The 25,563-nt window shown below is 45.3% G+C and overlaps 2 protein-coding genes across 5 annotated transcripts in view; both read left to right on the top strand.

The window, feature by feature from the left end:
• Positions 1 to 1,948, top strand: part of WAC (WW domain containing adaptor with coiled-coil) — a 58,554-nt gene extending 56,606 nt beyond the window's left edge. For 3 of the 4 annotated variants that reach the window (XM_032113051.1, XM_032112872.1, XM_032112788.1), the window contains one exon: positions 422 to 1,688. In XM_032113051.1, the coding sequence (XP_031968942.1) occupies positions 422 to 491 (70 nt within the window). In that variant the 3' untranslated portion in view covers positions 492 to 1,688. Of the gene's footprint in view, positions 1 to 421 lie in introns of all 4 variants that reach the window. The other variant, XM_032112960.1, reaches the window with a different exon arrangement.
• Positions 1,949 to 10,939: 8,991 nt separating this feature from the next.
• On the top strand, positions 10,940 to 25,339 carry LOC116452065 (basic proline-rich protein-like). The gene is given in 4 exon segments (XM_032126182.1): positions 10,940 to 11,030; positions 11,352 to 12,472; positions 12,474 to 12,650; positions 25,259 to 25,339. Coding segments are annotated over 4 exon segments (1,470 nt in total).
• Positions 25,340 to 25,563: the final 224 nt, after the last annotated feature.

Genomic DNA, 25,563 nt, shown 5'->3' with positions numbered 1-25,563 from the left:
CACTCATTTAAAAACAATTGAGCACTTCAGGTTGTTTTACAGTCTGGAAAACTGCATGACACAGACATAATGCTGTTCTCCAGATTATTCAGTTACTTGGCTTACTTGCCAGTGTCCTGCTTTTTCTGGGAGCTACATTCAAGTGAAGAGCAGACCTAAATGTAACTGCGTAACAGTCATAATAGAAATAGAGCAACTTAGTTTTTTGAACTAAAGTGTCAAACACACCTAGCCTTTGTGTATCTGCATGTGGTTGTAGGTTGTTGAACAGATTGGGAATTAACTTAATATCTGAATTTTTTAATGGAGCTAAGGAACTTGGTATCTTTCACTGAAATTGTAGAAGTACTTGTGTAGATGCTTATTTAATACATCTGTATAATGGAAATGATTATACTAATTTATTTATTTTCTCTTGCAGGATACTATTTTTGAGGCAACAAATTAAAGAACTTGAAAAGCTAAAGAATCAGAATTCCTTCATGGTGTGAAAAGTTGTAAACAATTGCACATGGTTTTGAGTACAGGAACTATTAAACTGATGCCCAGTCTTAACACTTTTGAGCTGCATTTGAGTAGACTTTGGACCGTTGAGCTGGGCAGAAAAAAAAAGTTGACATGGGGAAGGGGACAGGAGGGAGTCAAATTCAGGGGAAAGATACAAGAATGATTTGTAAAACCCTTGAAATGTAGATTTCTTGTAGATGTATTCTTCACGTTGTAAATATATTTTGTAGAGTGAAGCCATGGGAAGCCATGTGTATCAGAGCTTAGACATCCAAAACTAATCAATGCTGAGGTGGCTAAATACCTAGCCTCTTACATGTAAACCTGTCTGCAAAATTAGCTTTCTTTTTTTTTTTTTCTTTCTTTTCTTTTTTGTTTTTGGTTGGTTGTTTTTTTTTGTTGTTTTTTTTTTGTTTTGTTTTTTTTTTTTAGTTAATTTATCAGTCAGAAATTTTTCATTTCCTAAAATTCAATGCAAGCGCCAGGCGATCTGTGTCTAAGGCTGCAACAGTTTGGGCAATGTACAAAATACCACGAAACAACTGTTTCCACACTTGCACCGAGTCGAGAGCAGTGCTTCTCCATTTCTGTTTTACAGAGAAATGTTTTTCATCTTCTGTGTTCCATTTCCCCATGAAATCCTAAATCTGATTTTATCAGCTTTTTAATGCTTCTAATTTTCTCTTTTCTTAAGGCACTGTTGCTATGGCACTTTTTCTATAATCTTTTCATTCCTGTGTACAGTAGCTTAAAATTGCAGTGATTGAGCATAACCCACTTGTTTGTATAAATTATTGAAACGTATTTCCATTTGCACCCTGTAAGAATGGACTTATAGTACTGCTGGGCATGTGTGCTGAAAGTACATTACTTGCTCAAATATAAGGAAATAGCCCAATGAACATGTTAACATGGTTGTGGGAGGGGAAAGAGGAAAAAAAAGCTAGTCAGATGTGAATTGTATCTGTTGTAATAAACATGTTAAAGCAAAGAAACACTGGTTTTCATTTCCTTTGGTCAACACATTAAAATTTGGTCTTTTTGGGGATTCTTTATTAGAACTGTTCTTGTTGAACATTTTTGTACTTAAATAATTCCTCAAGGGAGGTTTTGTTTAAAACTTGTAAACAGGAAAATATGTATAAAATATTTAAGGAAATATAAAATTCAACAAGAATGATGTAAGGCACCTTCCCCAACAGTTGTCATATGTTAACTCCTGGTTTACCTGTCTTGATATTATGACATTTCATTTCGAAGGATGTTTGTGTTGTAGCTAACTGTTTAAGTCTGGTGCTGACTGCTGTTCTTAACCATCACAAAACGCTGAATTTGTGTAATTGGAGCAACTCACCGTTTGAAAATGGTGGAAAAGCTCAGCTTTGTATATTGTTTCTTAAAGTATATTAAAAATAAAAAAGAAACTATTGCTACTACAAAATAAACGTGACTTCTTCTTTGCTTAAAAATGACAGAAATCGTGATGGCAGTACTAGTTTAATATTTGTAGAGGTGTATATGTCACAGCAGTCTTTTAAATAGGGAAGATTGTAGGGGATGGATTGAGAAAAAAGAATGATAAAGGTGTTAGCATGTGAACATGTGATGCTTTGCGTTTTGTTCCTAAAAAATACTTTCAGCACCAGAAACATTACTTGGTTTTTGTGTTGCGTGAGCTTGGACTGATTTTTAAAAGCAAGTTTTCATCGGTGGAAGCTGAATGCTCTGACCTAACAAACCATTGCAAATGGAGCAAGTTGAAATACCTAACAAACAACAACAAGGGGAAATTTGGATGGATGAACTTGTAATTTTCCTCACTTTTTAACCCAGTGTGTTCTGTTGTGTTTCATATCATGCAAATATTTGATTTTTCTCAGAAAATGGGAGTAATCTTGAATGAATTAATTGGAATACACATTGTTTCTGCATTTTTAGAGAGACCCAAGGCTGAGTGACAAAATTCTTCCTGAGACTTTTAATATTTGTCTTGTATCCTGTGTTTGGAAGTTGCCAAGTGTAGGGGAAATAGCATGTGAAATGCATGGATGTACAAGGGATTGATGCCTTAAGAGGCCTCCTAGATACAAGAGACTAGACAGGAGTAAGGGAATAAAAGGTATTTATTTGAAAGGCCTTCAAAGGTACCCCCTGGGGAGCCAGAGGCTCTTGCAAGATGGACCCTAAGATGGACAACAGGTCACGAGTTCTTCGCACTTTTATAGGTTTGGCTCATTTGCATATCAGGGTTAATTCTCCAATTAAAGCTTCAGTTTAATGATGGAATTCCCCTCAGCTTACCTCCCCTTAGAGGCTCTTTGGTTTATACTTTTTGGGCCTAGGCCAGTCTAGGTGTCCGTGAAGAGCCTGGAGAGGCTTTGTTATGTCTACCTAGCATGGGAAAGCAGAAGTTAACAGGCTGCAAGAAACTTCAGAGTTACACACTAAGCACTACAGGATTTTAAAAATATAAAAGTTAAAACCTAAGGCATCATTTCCCCCCTTTAGAGGCTTGACAAGGCCTCTACCTTGTTGAGACTATTCTAAATATTCTAAATATCTACTAATAATGTGTCTAACAGTAGTGTATATCTATAAACAAGAATTACAATCATTATAAACAATCTTTAATTCAGGGTCAGTTTGGTAACCATGAAACCAGGGTGTGGAAGATACAATCAACTTAGATCTTACACTGGGTAATATTCAAAGTTCTCAAATTGTAAACAAATTTTGTAGATCTTTTCACTTCAGTTTACATGTCAATTATTAGTTTTGTATCCAGATGAATCTCTTTGGATACGCTTTGGACTAGAATCATGTGCAAAATGTGGTTCCAAACCTGAGTCAGGGTTACCAACTGTGTAGATAAGCACAGGAAAACATCATTTTAACTACATAATCTTTCTTTGTATCCGTCTCTGTTTTCTCAGTTGTTTCAGGTGCAGAAGCCTTCTCAACTCTGGAGTAGTGAATCCAGGGTCTTTTGCTAGCAACTTTGACTGCGGTGAGGGCGGTCAGCAAAATCTGGAATGGTCCTCTCCACTTGGCCTTGTAGAGGATCACTGTCCCACCACTTGACATAGACCCAGTCTCCAGGCTGGAAGGGATGTGCAGGAGTGTCCAGTCCTATGGGTCTGGATAACATGATGTAATTCTAGAGCTTCTGCAAAGTAGAACCTAAAGCCATTAGGTATCTCTGTAAATCAAGTTTTCCCCTCATGTGAATTCCACCTGGAACGTGTGGAATTTGATATGGCCTGCCATACAGTATTTCATAGGGACTGATGTTATCCCTCTGCCTTGCTTGTATGCGGATCCTCAGTAAAGCTATAGGCAAGGCCTGGACCCAGGTCATGGGATGTCTCTTGACAAATTTTGCTAATTTGTGCCTTAAGGGTCCCATTCATGCATTCCACTTTACCGCTTGCTTGGGGTCTGCAAGGTGTGTGCAGATCCCAAGCAATTCCCAAAATCTGGCTGACTTCTGAATCACATTTGCAACAAAATGTGGTCCTGTCTGAGGACATACCCAAAGGAACCCCAAACCTTGGTGTTACAGGATTAAGCAAAACTTTCACCACCTCTTTGGCTGTGTTAGTGCGACAGGGGTAAGCTTGAGGCCGTCCACTGAAGATGTCAACCAATACCAGTATGTGCCTGCATCAGGATCTCTCAGCAGTTCAGACATTTTGCTGTTTAGTTATTTGCTGAGACAAAGGTGGCTTCTATCTTAATAGATATGCTGGGTCTTTTTTCTACAAGCTTACTTGGTTTCCTTTTGATTGTTACATTGCCCTCTATAACATCCTGTATCAATGAGCTTCACAAGTTAGTTTTATTTGTAGAAAATTACTTTGGATTGGTTTTTTTAAATCTCTGTTTTGAATTAATTTTCTTAAGTTTAACTGCTGCCTGTTGATCTTGTAGTTTTTCAGAAGAGTATCCTTTCCAGCTTAAAAAGTGCTAGTGTGTTTATCACTTGAAAACTTCCATAAAGTAGGAATGGTCACAGATAATTTGGGATTAATGTGCCACTTTAACCCCCTAAAGCCACCTGCATAAATGCCCATCACACAGAGACATGGACTCTCTTCAGGTGCTGCCCTCCCTAACTCGTGCAGTAAAGGCGGCTGCTTTGTCAGCATCTGATGACATGTCCACACCTTATTGGGTTCTGTATTTGCTCACCATGCAATAGCTTTGCTCCCCATCCTCCACACCCTTCCAAGCCCTGGAGCTGTTGTTAGCTGAGGAGGGACAGTCTGCCAAACTTTGACTAGTATTAGACAAGTTGGAGAAGAGGATTGCAGGTACTGCTTTAAAGTCAGCACTAACCAAGGAGAAGGGTCTGGATTAAGGTCCTTGAAAACGGCTTCACTAACATGCAAATGCAATCCTGGGCTTACTCTGTGTTCTGGAGACCCTCTTTGCTTTCTGTAGTGGTGTACAGAAGCTGTCACTCTCTAGATTCCTTGAGCAGGGGGATAAAACACCAATTTTTATCCTCCCTATCAAATATTTTTATCTGAAGCAGGGCAATAAAGAACTGAGCCAGGGGCACTGAGTCCTGTTACAAGATTACCAGCTTTTCATTAATTACCCATCCTGAAATTAATGCTTTCACACTGCATAATTAAAGGGGCTTTATTGAATTGCTCTGCACCTGCAAGTCAAAGCAAGTGAAATTCCCCTGGATCAAACCTTGTATTCTTCCTAGGAAGGTGTTCAGAAGGTGTTGATTGGAGCTGTGGGATGTGTTTTCTATATTAATTACTTAATAGAGGTGGTCAAGGAAAAGTGATGAGAAACTGGGGAAAGAACTGTTGTTGTGTATGTTGCTCTTGATGTCCTTGTTATGCATTTGCTAAGCAACTATTCAGTATAATAGAGAAACAGCCTTCAGAACTCCTGAGGCGATTGTCTGAGCTAGTACAGTCATATTGCAAGCAGTGCCATTGGGGTAGTATTTTATCAGATGTCATGGCATGCTCAAGGACTACAGCAGAAGCAGCTTAATATGATTATAAAACGACATGACTGATCCGAGGAATTCCCATTTTTACTTTATTTGTTGTTTTCCTGTAGCCAATCGAGCAAAAGCTTTTATTTGCAACTGAGATCCATGTAGATGTTGAATTCTGCAAAATAATTTTTCAGTAATATTAAAATTTTGGATTCCAGTTACACATCAGTCATTTTAGGTGTCTGTTAAGTTTCTCTATCTTCTATCTCTGGTCTACAACAGCTGCTCGAAAAGATTCAGTCTTTCGTAGCTGTAGGCATCAGCTTTATCCTTCTAACCTTCATGGATGCCTGTGTTGCTGCTGCTGTACTACCCCATCTGGAATTGTTTCCTAGATGCTCCTTAATACAGATTTCTGTATTTTCTAACTATGGCTCTTTGTTTGGGAAGCCTGTCTGAGGGAAAGGACTGATGCAGACTCTCTACCACTCAGGGCTCCAGCTAGCTGAGAATCTGGAAGTCAAAAAGCACTTTCTCCTCCCTAATAAAGACACCTGATCTAGGACTTTCTATAGAATGAACTGTCAAGTTTGGCTCCCATGGGAACTAGGAAAATCCTGGGAAATCTTGTTGCATCCTGGATGGGCCCTACCTGGATCTGATGGCCATATGCAGCCTGTACTACACAGCTCCATATACCAGACTTAGCACATCAGGTTTGCAAACATGGCTTGAACAACCTGATCTTTCCAGCAGTTACTCAGTATGTGTGACAGTATTTTGTCACCTTCTGTTAGTCACACATGCCAGAGAGCATTTGCAAAGGGATGCCATCTACTCCTGCATGCAGTGCCATGCTCAAAGACTAATCCCTGTGCTCCAGTTTGAAATCAATCTGGGCCGTGTAAAAGTGTGTTAACATAGCGATGCTCAAAATGTGTAATTAGGCTCATCTCCCTTTCACTCTATATTACAAGAAAATTATTCATGGGAAATACCATCATAGTCATCTGTATCAGCAGCTAGAATTGTGTAATTGTAGAATTGTGTCACTAAAATAAATCCTTATCATTCTCCCATATTTCTAAAGTTGGCACATGGACGTCACTTAGTGTGCTGCCTCAGAGTTCTGAACAGCCTGGACAGCTTTCTTCTCCTGCCTGGCCAGGCAGATTTGCTGACAATGTCTTACATACCTCTCTGGGCAAAAATCTGTGATTGGATCTTTTTTCAGTGTAATTGGGATACTATCAGAATTTGTTGGGGGTTCCTGTTCTGCTGGATACATCCTTGTTAGCAGCAAAAAACTTGTCCTGGGAAGAGTTATTTGGTAAAATGACCAAAGCCAATGGCAGATGGTGCTACAGAAGGTAAATGTGTTATCAGCAAGTCTGGACTACGTGATGGTGCCAAGGGGCTCTGATGTTCATCAGTTCCACCCAGGTTTCTCGAGCTGCTGCTCTGCATCCTCGGAGTAAAGGGTTTTCCTTTCTTCCGCATTTTGAAAGGTTTATTAAACTTCTTCTTCATGTTGGAGATTCAATTTCACAGTAAGTCTTTTATATTTTTTTAAATGGAAAAGCTATTAAACCACTGACAGCATGTCCCTGTCTTCATTTGCTAAATAAAACCCCCTTTCTGCTTGCAGTAACATTGCCAGCGGAAACATGGATAACTGAACCTCTCAGTACTGCCCTGGTTTTAGGGTAAAAATTCCCAGAGTTCCCTTTGACCTAGGGTGGTGTCTGAATTTCATGTAATTAAAAAAAGAGAATTAATTTGTTGTGTATTCCTATGTCCCCTGGCACCTCTTCACCTGAACAATTAGAGATGGGGGTGTGGGTGTGTGTAAAGTGGAATATATGTGTCATCTTGATAGGGCAAGATCTTTCAGGACTCTTGTTTGTCCCACAGGTCATTTCACTGGAAGAATTGCTCAGTGAGGGTGAGGCTTCACACAGCTTATCTGACACCCAGCTCCCTGCAGAAAGAGCCGACCCTTGCTTACTGCTTCCCTCACCTCCTGCTGAGTCCTTTTTGCCAGCCCTGAAGTGGTCTAGGGAGTAAAGCGCCAGCAGAAACCTGCCTGGTAAATGTGTCACTGACCTCAGAGGCTGACAGGGCTCACACCAAGGAGCTGCTCAAGGGCAGGGCTGGCACCTCCTGGCATTGAAGGGCAGGTCAGAGTAACTCTTGGGTCAGCTGTAAGCTCAAATGGCAAATGCTCTTAAAACTCTGAGCTACATGTGCAGAGAACAGGGACTTGTGACATGGAGACTACGCCAAGTTAGGCATGTTTTTCTGGGGTTTAGATGCATGTATGCTTTCATTTCAAAATTTCCACTCTATGAATTTGTACCTGCTGGGTGTCTGAACACAAGTCTAGAAATCAAACTGCCCTATCAACTACAACATGAGCTTTCAGGTAAGCATAAATCAAGGTCTAACTACCAAGCATGTTCTTAATATATTTTAAACAAAGCACCCATCCCAAAGTAAACAGTGCATCTTTAATAGGTTTGGTATATAAAGGAAGCAGTATCTCCAAGGAAATGCTATTCGTCTTCAACTACTACTCCCTGTTAAACTAACACTGAACTGCTATTCTTGCCCTGGATTGTCTCATCAGATACCAAACCTCTCTCAAGAGAGAGATCTGCTTGGCTGTCCTCATCTGCCATCTGATGAGTTTGGAGCATTTCCTGAACTCCTTAGTTGTTGTGTGAGGATCTTGCAGACTCCCCTGCGGGAGCCTTGTGAGCAAGCACGTGCCCTGACAGCGGGTGCTGAGCAGCCAGCCAGGCTGGCGATCTGCCACGGTTCCTGGGCTGGCTCGGGTGCTTGACACACCTCTGCCCTTGTGCTGGTACATGGAGAGACACAGGTTCTGTCTCTGCATGCGTGTTCTCTCACTCTCCAGACAATCTGCCTCACTTCTGTGGCAGCTGAAACTGTTTGGTGCCTGGTTGGTGTGTGAGGGGGTGTGCAGAATATGTATCTGAGGTGGTCCAGTGCTGCCCCTGGCTCAGCAGAGACAAACTAGTGCATGGCCTGATAAAAACATCTGCTTCATCTGGCACTTCTTTACCTAATTGGAGTTTTTAGTGCAGTAGTAGCTGAGGAAACTCCAAAGTGTGGGAATCTCTCTGGCACACGCAAAGCATCCAGCTCTGGAGGGTCAGAGGAAGAGAACGACCAAAATGAGGGTTCAGAAAACCACATCAGGGTGTCAGTGCTCACCTGAACTGCATCGAGCACTGCTATTATGGCCAACTCAGAACTAATTTTGGTCATGCTAGGCCAGACCCCTGTTCCTCTGGAAACTGGCTTCCTTTTGCTTAAAAATCAATGCCACCACGTTTGGGGCTCTGATACCCCACCTAGAATAATCATTGGTATAAGCCCCTAAATCTCTGTATTTTTCTCCTATATATCATTTGGGGCTTTCTCTCTTAATTGTTAGTGTATTTGACCTTGTTTAATTCTCTAGTACTCAGAATTAGTACTGACTGTCCTTGATCAATGTAAGATTAAGTGGAGTTCATACGTTACGTGTAGTTTTGTGACAGACGTATTTTAATCTGAAATGTCAGCAATTGTTTCAAGCTACTCAAGATTAGAGGTTCAATTTAGAAGTTTATTGATCAGAAGGCAACATTTTGGTAGGTGGTTCATGGGAGTTTGTTCCATGCTTTTACAGTTTCACATGACTGCTCTTCATGGCTTTGGTAAAGCGTAATGGTGGTCTGAGTTTCACAAGAATCTTCCTTTTCCAGTCAGGAGTGGGATTGATACACATCATCCCTGGAGAGTACTTAGTAAGACACTTCAGGCATGTTATAGATTGATTATTCATCATTTAGTAGTTTGAAAACAAGTTTTCATTATCATACATTGACCCAAATAGCTGCTACTATTTTTAGGTAAGCTACTCATATCACAACATTAACTTCTGCTCACATCCAGTGTGCCTACCCATGGGCACTAGATTTTGGAAGATCTAGTCTGAAAACATTGAGATGCCTCAGGCTTTTATGGTGATACAGAGTTTTAGATGGGGACCACCTAAAAGAAACCTGCCGTTAACTTCTTACGTAGTTGTTTAGAAAAAAAATCTCATTTCTAATGGTGTTCTATTCTTTTTACTGCCTTGTTCAACTCCGGTGGCATTTGGATTATTATGAGGGTTTTCACAAGGGAAATTTTGTTAATCATATTTTTTCAGCAATGTCATCCCAGACTGACAAGTACAATTATTGAAATAACCTCATAATTGTACCTCTTAATAGTAGAGTTTATAGGATTTTCTCTTTAGAGCTGGAGTGATTAATTCACTTATACAGAGTTATTCAAGAGACAGAATTTCTACCTGGGAATCTAGCATAGTTGTGATGCTTTTGATGTGCTTTTTTAATGCTTTAATCTTTTATTTTCTCAAGCAAAGTGTACATAAATGAGAAGTATTGTCATAAACAGGGTACCTTAAAACCCCTGAATTCAAAAAAAGCTGTGAGAATCTAATAGTTTGCTGAGGGGAGGAGAAAGTTAAAAAATAAGATTTGCTTGTTCATTTTGTTATACACTTGAGTTCTGTACAGATTTGAAATTTTCAGTGAAGTTGTATTCAGTATCAATAAATGCAGTCTTTTCTATGTGCTTTTACATTTTGTGGAATTTCCTGGGATGAGTGACAGGGCATTAGTGAACTATAGAAAATACTTTTAACTGAATCTACTTTTCAGTATTAATCTAAAACTCAGAGACTACTAACGCATTTTAATCAATGAAGAAGGAGGCTATAGTGACTAGAGACTTCCCTGAACTGAGAAATCATCCTGATTATTTTTTCCATTTTGAGCCATTGGAGCCATTTTATTTGAAATGTTACTCTTCCTTTTAATTATTTGAGGCTTTTTTCCCTTCTCAGCACACTTTTATGTCTCTTGAATTCCTTGCTAGATCCTGTCATAGTGATCTTAATCTTTGGTCAGGGATTGTGTCCCCTCTTCATGCCTGCACCAAAGTGTCTTGCTGGGATATTTCAGCCATGCAATTTCCAGGTAGGATTTTATCCTCCATTGCATTTTTATGGTCTTGATGCTGAAGTTTTGACTATCATGGCCTCATCTTCCTCTGCCTACTTTTGTTTTCCTGCTGCTCTTCGCCTCCTTTTGTCAGTCTCCTGCTGCTGTTAAAGGGCAATTCCCTTATCACTCCCACGGAATTATCGGTGGACAGCACACATAGAAACACAGAATCATAAGGGAAAAGACCTCCAAGATCACTGCATCCAACTGTTAACTCAGCACTGCCATGTTCACCGTTAAACCATGTCCCCAAGTGCCCCATCTACACATCTTTTGAACACTTCCAGAATGGTGATTTCACTGGGCAGCCTGTTCCAGTGCTTGACCACCCTTTTCATGAAGAAATATCCAATCTAAACCTCTCCTGGTGCAACCTGAGATGATTTCCTCTCATCCTGCCACTTACTATGTGCGAGAAGAGACCGACCCCCACCTTGCTGCAGCCTCCTGTCGGGCAGTTGTCGAGAGTGGTAAGGTCTCCCCTGAGCCTCTGTTTCTCCAGGCTAAACACCCCCAGCTCCTTCAGCCATTTCTCGTCAGACTTACGCTCTGGACCCTTCCCCAGCTTCATTGCCCTTCTCTGGACATGCTCCAGCAACGCCCTTTTTTTGCTGATGAGCCCAAAGCTGAGCCCAGTACTTGAGGTGCAGCCTCGGCAGTGCCGAGTGCAGGGGAACAATCACTGCCCGGGTCCTGCTGGCCACAGTGGTGCTGCTACAAGCCAGACTGCCACTGGCCTTCATGGCCAAATAGTGTAACAGGTCGCTGGCCATTTCCTCTTGGATTATGAGAGCTTCATTCTGCTCCCCACCCTTATCTTCCACCTTCGCGGCTGCGCTCCCGCTGGGACCGCCTCTTTCGGCGGGAGCCGCCGGGCGCCGCTTGGCGGCGCTGCGCGCACGGGCTCTGCCCGCGCCCGCCCGGGACAGCGGCGGCTCCACCGCCCCCATCGCCCCCACCGCCCCCACCGCCCCCACCGCCCCCATCGCCCCCATCGCCCCTATCGCCCCCACCGCCCCCACCGCCCCCATCGCCCCCATCGCCCCCGCCCCCACCGCCCCCATCGCCCCCACCGCCCCCACCGCCCCCACCGCCCCCACCGCCCCCATCGCCCCCACCGCCCCCACCGCCCCCACCGCCCCCATCGCCCCCGCCCCCATCGCCCCCATCGCCCCCATCGCCCCCCCCGCCCCCCTCGCCCCCGCCCCCATCGCCCCCATCGCCCCCACCGCCCCCCCCGCCCCCACCGCCCCCATCGCCCCCACCGCCCCCACCGCCCCCATCGCCCCCACCGCCCCCATCGCCCCCGCCCCCACCGCCCCCATCGCCCCCACCGCCCCCATCGCCCCCACCGCCCCCATCGCCCCCATCGCCCCCACCGCCCCCATCGCCCCCACCGCCCCCACCGCCCCCGCCCCCATCGCCCCCATCGCCCCCGCCCCCACCGCCCCCATCGCCCCCATCGCCCCCATCGCCCCCGCCCCCACCGCCCCCATCGCCCCCATCACCCCCACCGCCCCCATCGCCCCCATCGCCCCCACCGCCCCCACCGCCCCCACCGCTCCCATCGCCCCCATCACCCCCACCGCCCCCACCGCCCCCACCGCCCCCATCGCCCCCACCGCCCCCACCGCCCCCATCGCCCCCACCGCCCCCATCGCCCCCACCGCCCCCATCGCCCCCATCGCCCCCACCGCCCCCACCGCCCCCACCGCCCCCATCGCCCCCACCGCCCCCACCGCCCCCATCGCCCCCACCGCCCCCATCGCCCCCACCGCTCCCATCGCCCCCATCGCCCCCATCGCCCCCGCCTCCACCGCCCCCATCGCCCCCACCGCCCCCATCGCCCCCATCGCCTCCATCGCCTCCGCCGCCTCCGCCGCCTCCGCCGCCTCCATCGTTCCCATTGCTTCCCTCCGCCTCCCTCGCCCCCGCCGCCCCCGCCTCCCTCCGCCCCCCACTGCCCCAGCACGGCGAGACCGGGCTGCGGGGATCCCGCCGGGCTCGGGACAAAATTCACCTCATCCGGCGGTTTTCCCCACAGAGGAGGCAGCAGCAGCGCGGGGGGAGGCACACACTGGCGGGTGAAGGTGATGGGATGCCAGCCTTGCGTGGCACATCCCGGGGGCTGTTTTCTGGATTTATGTGCTGTTTCCCCAGCTCTTGACCACCCACACCTTAACCGTATCTCCATGCTGTCTCCCAGACGAGAGTGCAGAACAGAGATCGTTTCGAGGCCAGTTTGAACTTTTGTAGTTCCTCACCAGGCACAAACCCCACCAGCTCCCTCTGGAAAAGCTCTGTCTTCTTCCAGCGCTACAGCTGGTTTCCTGTAATCAAATCCCCAAGGGACCCAGATTTTTCCCCGATTAAATCTGGACACAAGACACCAAGCTGTGTGAAAAACTGAATGTGTTTCATCATTATTTTGGTGCATCTTACTGTTACCTAAGCTGCTGTTGTATCCTGTTGCCAAAGGTGCTTTGGCAAATAGAATTTCTAAAGGAATTAAAAAATTAAAAGGTCAGCACTTGGTCTGTGTGAGTGTTGCAGATACGTCTATACCTCAGGATCTCCTCTGTGTACACGGGCTCGCAGCACTTGGAGGGGAGGGCAATACTCAGCCTGCTGATGGTGTTCAGCCTCACCTTTCCTCCTCCCTCACAGTGCTCATCCAAATCTGCCCCTGAAGACCCTGGCCTCAGCCACTACAAAGTAATGGCAAGCAAAAGCCTGTTAGGAAGAGCAGGGATTTGAGTACTCCTATGTCATCCTGGAAAAAATGCTTGATCTTAAAGCCTGTGTTTGAACTGGTTTCGCAGGTTAGTGCACTTCTTTGTTTTTCCCCTTTGAGTCCCTCCTTTCTTAGCTGAAATAATCAGAGTTTTAATGTAAAATATGATATAAATATAATAACATAGCATTTGCTAAAACAACAGAAGGATCCAGCCATGAAGGCTTTGCTCTCACAACTGGTAATTAACTGAAGTGGATTATGCCATTTTGCAATGACTGCAGCTTTCACCAGTGCTGCTCTGGCGGTGTGGCTCAGCCCTCTGCCCGGCCTCTCTGATGTTCTTTCTTCCAAGAGTTTTATAGACTTGGGGACACAACTGGAAAACTACTGGGGAAAACATTGTTTTCATATTGGTTGTTTTTACTCTAAGTGTTGGCACATTCTGTCCCTCCAAATCTCAATGATTAAATGAGGAGGCTTTTGACCCTGGAGATGACAAGTGAATTCACTTGATTTGCCAAACTAGAAATGAAGTGTCTTGTGATGAGGGAGTGATGATGATTTTTTCTGCCTCCCTTACCATTGTTCTTCCTCTGCACCCATCCCACTTCCCCACTCTCATAGGTGGCAGAGCTGCTTCAGTCCCTTGATTGGTGACCCTAAATTTCAACGTACATGAGTGCAGGGGCACTGTGTTTGGGTTTGCATACCTAGCCCCAAACCTCAGCAGTCTGGAGGTCACCAGGTGATTTTAAGACTTGCTCCTTCCTAGAGGGACAGGATTTGAAATTGCTTCTCTTTTTACTCCATGGCCCTGAGAGTCTGTAGTGTCAAGTCCAGAGAAGGGGAAACATCAGCTTGTTTCCCCCAAACGACCAAACGGAGATGTTCACTCAGCATCACTGCTGATGAAAGGCAGAGCTGAGCTGCCCTGGAATGGCAAGGTCCTTGGGTACCTGCTCCCCTTTGGCCGCACCCTTCTGGTCTGCTTTCTCCCCTGTAGAGGGAATAAGGCAGAAGACCCCCTCCGGGCACAGTGCTTGCCCTTCAGAAACCCCAGAGGAGGAGGCAAAAGGACAGCAACCGGTCACCCGGGATTGGTCTGCCCTCTTTCCAAAGAAATGCAGCTTGACTTCCAGCTGACCTTCAGGCTTTTACAAGCTAAAAGAGAGAGAGTTACAGAATTGTTAACAGCTATTTTATTGCACTTACAGATTGTGTGAGTTGCGTTTTATTGGAACGCGGCACTTGGCAGGTTCTGAGTTTGGCTGCAAGGGGAAGTCGAAGGGCTGTGGTTACTCCGACATGTTAACCCCCTGCTTCCAGCATCTCCTGCTGTGCTGAGCTAAGCCAAATGCTTGGGTACAGCTGCAACCTGTTTCTTTACAGAGGTGCCATGCCAAAAAAGAGTGATATGAAGCTAATAGTTTCTGACCATGAGAGAATATACCACGGGGTTGAGGGTATCTAGAGACACAGGAATAGCTTTTGATCAAAGTGCCATTTACTAAGGCTATGGATTATTGCTCAGCTTTGAGGAGAGGTGATGCTAGTTTGGACCTTCCAGGGTCAGGCTCCAAAGCTTCTTTCTTCCAAGTGTTTTTTTTTCAATAAGAGCTCTACTCGTAGCAACACCACCTAAGAAAGAAAATCTCTCCTTTGGCATAATTTTGCAATCAGGGTCATTTAATTTTTTTTAAATTGATGCTTACAGTGATGATTCACACAATACTGCATTTTACAGTGGCAAAAGGCCTGTGCCAAAAACATTCTGTGCATTGAGAACTTGAATTCTTGGGTGCTTAGAACCTAGAACTTGGAAGCAGAGTGTGGCAGTGCTCAGCCTCTGCTGGGGAGGCCCTGGCTCCTGCTGGCACTTGCTGGAGGTGCATTCCCAGTGCAAAGCTGGTGAGAGAGGGGGACTGCAGGCTGTGAATCCCAGAGACATTTTCACAAGGTGCTTCTATTCATGGGGGAGAGCAGTTATGTGGGGATTCCTTGTTTCTTGAAGGAAGGTTAATGTGTGCTTTTGAAAGTGTTTTTGGTAAATATCCATACTGGGTATAATGCAAGATAGTCCCCTTGGACCTTGCCAGTCAGCTTTGTTTTCCTGGATGCATCTTCTCATTTAGCACAGCTTGTTGCTCCATGACACCAGCTCTCCTCTGCATTTCTGCCTAAGTGTCCCTTATAGGGTTGCGTAAATTCATTTTATTTCTGGCCTTTGCAATTTTGGAGGCAGTCAATTTGGACAAGAGAATGGGAATGCTGTGACTGCCCGTTCTCTTTGCTCTGCTCTCTGCCCTGATTTGTCATCTTTCTGTCTTCACAAAGGAAGAGGACCTGGCAGCTCCCACAAGATGTGGGATTTTCTAGCCTGTTATGCTAGTCCTGGGGTATACTGGAGGGAAAACAAATTCTCTTGACCAGTCCAGCTTGGCAGCATAAACAGAACATTGCAATGAGATACTTAAGAACCTAATTGATTGATTTTAATGTCAGAACTGAGACTTGGCTCCTGTATATTTGACTTCCCAAATATGCTTGGACACAGGCTGGTTTCTCTGCCAAAACACCTCCTCTGTACCACAAACCCGTATCTCACATTAAGAATACATTTCCCTGGGTGTGACCTGGGTGGAGATCCTGTTCCTTACTTACTCATTCATGGGTCAAATGTAGCCCTGCAGCTGAAAGGGTCACAATGTCTTCTGTGGGCTTAGGTTGTGCCAACAGTTGATCCGTGCTCAGGCTGAGGGAAAACTTGCCTAGATTTGGGAGAAATTATGGGAATGGCCCTCATAATCTTAGTTGAGAATAGGAAATAATTGTTTCTGAGTTCCAAAAAGTATTTGAAGCATTTCAGAAACTAGGAAATAACCCTCACACTTCACAGCCAGTATGTTATAAAACAAGATGCACTGACAGCCACTAGAAGTACTGAGAAAAGAAAGAGGAAACTAGGTATCTTAGCTTGATTATTAATCAGTTTGAATCTCTATCTGCAACAATATATTAGGTGAATTAGCTTGTCTAAAATTCCCTCTGTCATTTGCATGCATCGGAATTTTGGGATAGATTTTCTGACCTAGGCATGCTGATCCCCCCATGCCTACACTGCTTTATCTAAGTCACCCATCAGTGACAACTCTACAAACTTGCTTCCCTTTCCTATCACACCCCCACTCCCAGCAATCCCTGCCTCTGAGGGCTCAGCCTTTCCCAGGTCCTGCCGTTGAGGTACCATGGTGCAGATGCCCACTGCAAAATGCTAGAAGTTTAAAAAAAAAAAAAAAGCAAACATCAAAGTGTTTCCGGAGATGTCAAAAAATATGTAGGCTTGAAGAAATCTCTTGACTTATATACATAGGAACACTTCTTCCAATGTTGAGAAGAGACACAAACTTGAGTTACTTATTCCTGATTCTTTGGAAAAGAATTTAAGACATCAACTGACAAACTTTGGAAATGGCCCTGTTTTGGTAGCCACCTGTCCACATTTGGGCTAGAGAAGTATAACCTTGATCTTAACTCAGCCCTTCTGAGACTGGAGAAACTTGGTGGCCTGTAGTATGTTAAAACATAAGCTGTCTGGAGCATAGATTGTAAAAAATAGGGGGACATTGTTACCATCTCTTTCATAGCATTCAACACAGTGAGAACCAACCTCATTATGTTTTCAGAGATATTGAAGATAAATGGTAAGAAAAATAGCTTAAATAACACAGCTGAAAACTTTTACCTGACTTCTTTTGAATATTAGGGTTTTTGATGCCTAACACACATACTAACAGCTACCAAAGCCAATGGTATCTATGCACACTGAGGAAAAAATAGGTCTCTCAGATGTTGGGCTTCTCTTACATAATGCAGGTGCCTACTTAGAGGAGACACCAGCTCACCTAGGTGAATCTTGGCTCTCCTTCTGACAAAGCAGTCTTGTAGTGAAAAGAGCTGGAGTCTAGAATTGGTGCAGCCAGCCCCATTTCTGTAGTGGGACAAGCTGCAGTGGCAGCCAGAAGCAATGTCCTTGCTCAGAAGGTAAGGAAGGGGATTTGTTGTGACTCTTAACGCCGCCCCTCCTCCTCACCTGCTTTAGGAGTCTTTCTCATTTAGCCTTTCCAGATGATGAGACAACTGGTCTGACTGAGATGAATTTATAGGGAATCCCATCACAGCCACATAATCCCTCCAGCCAGAGCCATCTGCTGCTGCTTCCCCAGCTACATCTGTTTAATGAGAAGCAGCATCTCTGCCCTCCTTTTGCAACCTAATAAGAGAGCAGGAGGCAGCTGGGCTGGAAGAGAGCCTGTGAACCCCCAGCCTCAGCATCTGTGAGTGAATATGGGGTAACAAGAGAGAACTTCACATGGTTAACAGCTGGGCTGGGACACAGCCTGAGAGGCAGGAACGATGGAACAGTGCTGATGGAAGCCAGACATACCTTGACCTGTGAGGGCCAGGACCACATGGTCACCACAAACATGCCATGTTTCAGCCTGCATCCTGGGCTGGGTTGCCAAGGACTGAACTCTACATTTTTCTCCTGGTGAGGGTGAGGAGAACAACATCCTCCAGTGGGGAGAATAGTTCTGGGGAAACTTCTGCAGAAGCAGACTTCAAGAGCTGGGTGAGGAAAAGTCAGGTGGAGAAAGGATCATCATTCCACAGGCCCAGATAGAGTGGATGCAGAGGCCTGAAAATGCAAAAGCTGGGAAGCTGAAGGTTTGCAGGAACATTGCTAATGAGAGAGGGAATGCTGTTGTGCAAAGGGAAGTTGGTCACTTGTTCCTTAGTAGGAAAGATTGACTAGATCCTTGCCCAAACATGAAGTGGGAACTGAACACCATCAGAAACACCACAAGCCTCCACTGCTGCATGATCTGTGGCTGTTGCACTAAAGAAGAGGCGAAGGCTTTCCCAGGAGTTACTGGCTCTGTCAGTGACGATGACAGGGAAAGAAGGAGCACTATGGATGCACACGTTCCTGCAGGCTTCTGTAGTAGGAAAATCAGGTGGACCAGGCAGCCTTTCAGCATCCAGCAATGTCATCCAAAGCACAGAGCTTGACAGGCGGTCAGGGCTATAATCATCTGCACATCTGCTGGGAAAGGATGAGTGGGATGCAGACTGGCGAGAAATTCCAGCACTTGTTGCCATAATGAGTTTCCTAAATGTATGTGTCTATTCCTACCTATATGAATAAGATGGAAAATTATTTTTTTCACCTTCTTTATATATATAAAATGTAATTTAAAAAGGTAAATTCTAGGTTTGAGTCTAACCAGCAAAACAAAACAGGTTGACTATGAAGATAAAAGGTAATGTATTTATTATTCAGGAATACAAAGTGAGAGAAGAGCAAACTATAGACAAAAGTCTTGAGTAAAATCAGAATTAGAAGGTAATTTCAAGGAGGAAGCCTGAAGGAAAAGGGAGTTAAGCAGAACTGGTAAATCCTTTAATAATTTAAATACAAGTCCCAAGAATGCAAAAAAAAGTTGTTCCAGCAGCCATGGACCAAGAAAGACAAGGCAGTAACAGGTGACACTGGCTACAATGTGGTAGCTTCTTTCACAAGGTAGGAGTGTACAGAAAGTGAAAAGCATTTTTTCTGAAAAAACATGGGATGAAACTCCTTGGCAAAAAGAACAACTGTGCACAGAGGAGAGCCCACTGCAGGAACGTGGCTGGGGAGCAGCTGCTGGGGAGCAGCCCTTTGGAAGGGGTCTGAGAGTCCATCTGGGTCTCACAAGCTGAAAGTGGTACTGGCAGTCTATCTGTCAGACACACCTTGTCCAGTTCCAGCTTTCCCAAAGTTCCTTCCCAGCCAGCAGTTACCTCCTGCATTGAAATTTGGACTGCCTTAGCTAGTCCTCTGGAGTAGCCTCAAAATTTGCAACAGGGAGATTAACATCTTCCTTTTGGAGATCAGTTCAGGATATGTCTCAGTGTGTTGCTGTTGCAGAAAAGCAGCAAATTCAGAGGTATATGCTATGTTCCAGTCTGCAAAATCAGGCAAGGAGGGTCTGAGGTGTAGTGTGGAGTCTGTATTTGTAGACTGCACTTCGGAAAGAATCTGGAGGAGAACAAGGACAATGATCTCCAAAACATGATGTGACAGAAAGGGCTGAAAAAACAGGGGTAGCTTAGCCTGGGGCAGCCTAAGGGTGAAAGAGGGGATATGCAATATCTTCAAATACATAGAGGGCTGTTGCTAGAAGCATAAGTTTTTCTGTGTCCTTGGCAGGTAGAACAAGGAACAAGCAACTCTGACTGCACGATGTTGGGTTTTTTTAGTCAACTGTTACTTTTATTTTTCTTTGGTTCTGAAGTGATTATGTATGGCATGATAATTTATAGTTGCCTGCAGCTCTTTCCTTGTCATTTCTGGACGATTATACATGAACTTTCAACATCTGTAGAAGTTGATGACTTCAATTTTGGATGCTGAACAAGCCTCACACGTTATTTTATGTACTGGAGCAAGAGTCTACCATGGGGTAGGGCAGCACTTTGCATAATTGAATACTTCTGAAGACCTACTGAGAAATACGGTTAAGTTCTATTCCTTTCATCTATTCTTAAAGGGTCAAACAGGATGGTCTCTGATTATTTCTACAGGGGTAGGCCTAGTATTTCCTAAAGACTTTTCTGTAGGGCACTGTTCAAGGGAAAGCCAGGAGAAGAGAAGGTCTTTTGTGGGGAGGTTGACTGGACCCCTGCAGTGGAGCACTGTCCACAGGACACTGCCTTCTGCTGAGGGAAAACCATGTGTCGAAGTAAGTGTGATTTTTTCCAGTGGGGATGCTTGAATGAGTGTTGACTGCTGGGTGTGCAAATTCACTGACTCATTCTGGCTGTAGATGCTGCGCAGCTTTTACTGACAACTTGCTCTGCTTCCGGTGTCCACCACTTTCAGTCCTGGTTTGTAACCATGACTCTATGGTAATGTATGAGTGTTTCTCTGGCAAATGGGAGCTTAGTACCATTAAATTCCCCTAAAGGATCCCAGTCTTAATTATTGAGTTTGGGGGAAATAAGAAGCCCATGAATGAGTTATTCTGCTTTCTGAATCAGCTGTAGGATTGTTTTTGGTAATGGTCCAGTGAAGTTTAATGTTGTGATAAGAGCCATGGGGGCTGATGACAGAATTATGTGTTTCCCAATTTATAGAGAATCAATTGACATTTATTTCTCTTGCTTCAGAACTGGCATGTGCATTTCTATTCAGGATCGTCACCTGTACCACAATTGAGAAAATGCAGGTCTTTTAATCAAACATCATGAGAATTAATCATTTTTGCTGAGTGTTTTTAATACTGGGCTTTAGGGATCTTCTGGAAGAAACATGTTTTATTAGCTGAAGGTATCTCCTGACACACTATCTGCCAGTCCCTGCTGGTTGATGGTGATAAGTCATTGCATACCACCACATTTTTAAGCAATCTGTGTGAGGCAGCTGTGTAGTTTTAAGGATTAAGGTAGGACTCTGGATCAGTTTCCATTTTCAGATTTCTGACAACCCCTTCTTTCAACACAAATGAAGTAAATCTCTGACACAGATGTAGTGAGAAAGACTGCTCCAGATGTGCCAGCAAAGAGGGAAGGAGCATGCCTTCTCAAAAAACCACGTCATTTGTGCTTTCCTAATTACGCCATTGAAATCAGAAAGGAAAAACTGAGTCAGCCACGGTGAAATATTCCTTGCCCAAGTGTTCCTGCAGGACAGTCAGGGATGGAGTAGGCCATGGGGAAAACTGTTTTCTGGGCACAGTGAAAAAATCTGAGCTTGGCATGCTGGAAATAATGATCTGTTTCTGGAGCAAGGTACTAGATTTTAGGAATGAAAGTATGAGCGCTGTTGCGGGTTTGCCAAGATGGATATAGAGGGGCCCTCTCAGCTGAGAGAGGGATCCTGACAGCACTGGCCTACACAGTGTCCCTGAAGGCTTCTGTCCTCCTGCCAAATATCTGCTCCTCAAATTTCAGGTGCCTCTCATCTTGTGCTCTCCCTGTACCTACTCCTTGTCCCCAGTTTTTCCAAGCACCTTCTCAATGCCAGCTGGGCTTCTAGGCTTGTCAAGCTGCAAACCAGTAGAGGGGACAGTGAGGACAGTTTTTCACACGTGGGTGTTTGGCAGTGCCAGTGCCTGTCAGTCAGCATGTGCTTGGCCTCCATTACCACGTCTCTTTTTCCTGGCACATTACCCCTTGTTCACTCAGCAAAGTGCCAGGACCAGCTTTTCCCACTGTGGGGTTTGTGCTCAGATCCGTTCACTGCTCTTCACTCAGGTGGCTCATTTCTCATCCTTCTTCCCTGCTAGCCTTTTGGACTCCTCTCCATTTTGGCCAGCTTTCACTCCACTTCACTTTGTTCAACAGCTCAGTTCTTCTTGCTGTTGCTGATTTCTAGCTTCATGTGTAAATACAGCAAAAAAACGTGTGAGTGACAGGGGTAAAGGGAAGTTCAGCTTCTGGGGAGAGGCTTGAAGAGCTTGTTAGTAGGGATGATCTTGACCAACTTTGTTTCTGACCATATATGAAGAGCAGAGATGTACACAGGTGCCCAGCAGCCCAATGAAACTGGTGGGTAGTTACTCTCAGCTCCTCGACATTTGGACAGGCAGAGCTGCCAGTGGACAGGCAGAGAAATCCTGCACCAAGCTCCTCAGACCTGAATTATGTGTTACCTCCTGCTACTGGAAATGAAAGTGTTTCAGTTGGCATTTGTGTCATGAATTAGCCAATGTTGTTTTAACTTGAGGGTTTCGGGAAAGGCAAAGAGATTGGGTTAAATGAAATGGTCCTGGCTGGACGTAGCACAGGGGCAGAGGTGCTGCCAATGTCCCCCTCTGCCAGCCCTGCTCTGAAAACAGCATCTCGAAGGGCAGGTACCTACCTTTGGCACAGAGCTCGAGTCCAGTTTTATTCATGGGAATGCAATTCAGACGAATATTACCTGTATTTATATAGAAATGCATGTATCTAGGGTTAACACAGGGATACTAATTAATGTGGATTGTTGTGTCTGATTTCTATCATGCTAATAGTCATTCAGTTGATAAGTGTTCAGCAGCAGTTTCCCTTTACTGGGCTCCTAATATCAGCCCTTGTGTTTACCCCCATGGTTAGAACGAGATGTGTTTAAAATCTGCCCTTAGGAGGGAAAGGGACATTCTATGCTTTATCAATCTTCCTGCCAGGCTCTCCATGCAGACCTAAAGAGACACACTTAATATCAGTCTGAAAGTGTCTTTAGAGAGATTGATAGAGTTTGGCTTCATTAGGACTTGATAGTGAAGATAAAAGTGAAAACTAGGTTATGATTAAATTGATTAAAAAAGGAGGTGGTCATAGATGTGCTGCAGGGAGAGGGGCGTGTGCCAGACAGGGCTGCAGCAGCCACAGGCAGCGCTGCACTGCCATGAGCATCAAAGGCAACAAAGATAAGACAAAGCAGTTGGCCAGACTGTTCACAGTCTATGGCAGACTGATATATTTGCTGAAGGCCATGATTTAGTCTCTTCATTGCTGTTGGTACATTGGAACTTCATCTCTGAAGCTCCCTTTGGGTCTCAGATGGCAACACTCACTACCTCCTTTTTTAACTTCTTTCTGCCAAAGTGAAGAAAAAATATTCCTCCCTAAACATGTAACAGCATTGAACACAAAAATGTAGAAGAGTAGCATGTTGGAGGTATGGCAGAAGAAGAGGATGGCAGCCTGGCAGAGGCAGCACCAGTTTTGTTCTGCAGTGCAGAGATGTGAATCTGGGGGCTGGGGGCAAGGCTTGGGGGTGGCTGCCCAGCCACTCTGGCTCTGGGGCTCTGGGCAGCACCCTCCTGCTCCCCACCTCCAGTGTGTTTAACTCTCATGTTTCACTACTGCCTTGCAACCTGTGGGGAGGACCTCGGTTTAATATCACACTCTGCTATATAATACTCTTTGTTACAAAAGGTGCTTTGGGAATAATCAGGACTGCTTTCTCACTCTGAGGCTTCCCAATTTTGATTTAGTCCTGTGTAACTCTAATGTCTTGCACTCGTGGTTATGAAAACATAGGGGCTGCACTTCTTCCCTGTTCCAGGACTCTCAGCTCTCTGAACTCAGCCCCCCTGCCCCCTTGCTGCCTCTGAGGGCTAGACAGGGAGGAATCTGAATTTATGTTGCACTTGCTCTCACTTTCTGCCAACACTGTTCTCTCCACCCATCCTTCCTCTGCCTGATCTACCTTTGATCTCACAGTGCTCCTACAGATGAACCCTTGTGGCTTCTTGAGGTGTTACTGGCAACAAGCTGTGTATCCTCCTCCTCTGCCTGAGATTATCCTCTCAGTCAGAGGGTGCTCAAACCTGTTCCTTTGGTGCTTCAGTGCCAGGCTGAAGATGATACGGATGTGTGATCCCATCTGCAGTCCCTGTCACAAGGGTGGGAGTCCCTCAAGGAGGGCTGGTAGAAAGCTGAGAGTATCACTACCTTCACCCTCCCTGGTTAAACCCACCAGAGGTGGTGGACTTTTTGTCTTCAGATGCTGCTCTGCCTGGCATCCCAGATATTGAATGCCTCCAGCTTCTTACATATTTGCCAAAGCTCACTGCAGCTCCCCTTGACTACTGTTATTTGTCCTTTTTACAATTATTCTGACTCACAGTTATCCCAGTTACAAGCTGTCTCTGACGTACTTACTGATCCTGCCCTAAAGCCAGGGCAGGGAAGTCCCCACACTCTCCCTTTGAAGCACACCATCCCATGCTGCTAGAATTTAAGCAAGTCTACAGCCTTTACTGGCTTAGCTCTTCATGTCCCCTCTCACAAATACTTTTGTCCCTTCTCCTTTTCATGGTAAAGTGAGAAATAAGGTTTTATTCTTATTGAGCATCTGTGCTTAGGTGTCCTGCTGCATTCTATTTCAAATGGCACCTTTCTGGGCTGAACTATTAAAATCTTATTAAGATACATATCCATCTTCTTGAAACTGCTGGTCCTTGCTCTGAGATCTAGCTCCGCCTTCAGTTTTTTCTACTGTATTTGCAAATGTCTGTCAGAACTGGAGCTTGGTGTAATCTGGCAGAGTGCTGCCTATTTAAGTAGCTGAGACTCCAGTCTGTTACAATGCTTATAGGCTTTCCTGACTTGCATTGTCTGCCTCGTCTCTGGCATTTGGCTCTGAAATATGCGACTCAGAAAATAGAGTTTGAGCAATAAATATTGACTAATACGAAGTAATGTATCTCTGGAGAGTTTCTTTATCTGCATCAAAAGCTTTTAGAGCTGCTGTTGTGAAGGGGCTGCTGACAATAGCTTTGCAAGAGTGGAGAACAGCCCCACATAGCACTCAGGCCCTGCAGAGCACCCAGGGTTTGACTGCTGGGTGTTAAGTCCTCCAAGGGTTAGGATAAGTCCTCCAAGGAACTGGTGTTTGTGTTCACACTCGTGGACATTCTGTCTTGCATGTGCACATATGAGCCCGAGACTCTTGCTTAGGCAATAGGCTCATTCAAAAGAGGCTCTTGTTTCACTAGCAAACATGATTGTTTTGCTACATGTCCTATATCCAAACTACAGCTTTCTTTAGAGATTTTACTTGAACAGTATGTTCCATCCTGCTAAAATGATGCTCAATTTTCAGGGGTTTTTGGCCATGTCCAGTGTCTGCTCTCCTCCCCCATGTGCACATTGCGCTCTGACAGGACGTAACTAATGGTTTCTCATGCTTGGGATCCAAAGCAAATTCCTAATATTTGCCATACCTTATCTCTAGACACCTGATAACACAGATCTGATGGGTGGTGCTTGACTTTTTAGGTACCGTTTATAAATTCTGACATGTAACACCTTTACATGGATGTTTCAGAAGGTGATGGCTGAATACTGGATGTTAACTCCTGTGTGCGGGATGTGGCTGGGGGTAGATGCTGATGTGAGCCCCGGTGTACGCACACTGTTCTTACTCTTCAGGCGATGGGATTACTCATCGCTACGCCTGCAGCAGAGGCGTCCTCCTCTACCTCCACCCAGCGCTCTTTCGCCCTGACCTAGCAGGGGACAGGTTCCTCGCTGCGGGAGGGGCCTCGGCTGTCCCTGCTAGGGCCGGCTCTGCCGGCAGAGGGCAAGAGGTGCCCGCGCTGAGCCGCCGCCGGCCCGGGGAGCGCGGCCGGGAGCGCCGCCCGCCCGCTGCCGCGCCCCGCCGGGGCTCCGGCCGGCCCTGCGGCTCTCGCCCCGTGCCGGCCCCAGCTGCCTTAATCTCAAGGAGAGTTCAGTAA

The sequence above is a fragment of the Corvus moneduloides genome, chromosome 1 (genome assembly GCF_009650955.1).
Source record: "Corvus moneduloides isolate bCorMon1 chromosome 1, bCorMon1.pri, whole genome shotgun sequence".
Lineage (NCBI taxonomy): Eukaryota > Metazoa > Chordata > Aves > Passeriformes > Corvidae > Corvus > Corvus moneduloides.
Note: the sequence above shows the minus strand (reverse complement) of the source record. Positions and strands in the feature narration are given on the sequence as shown.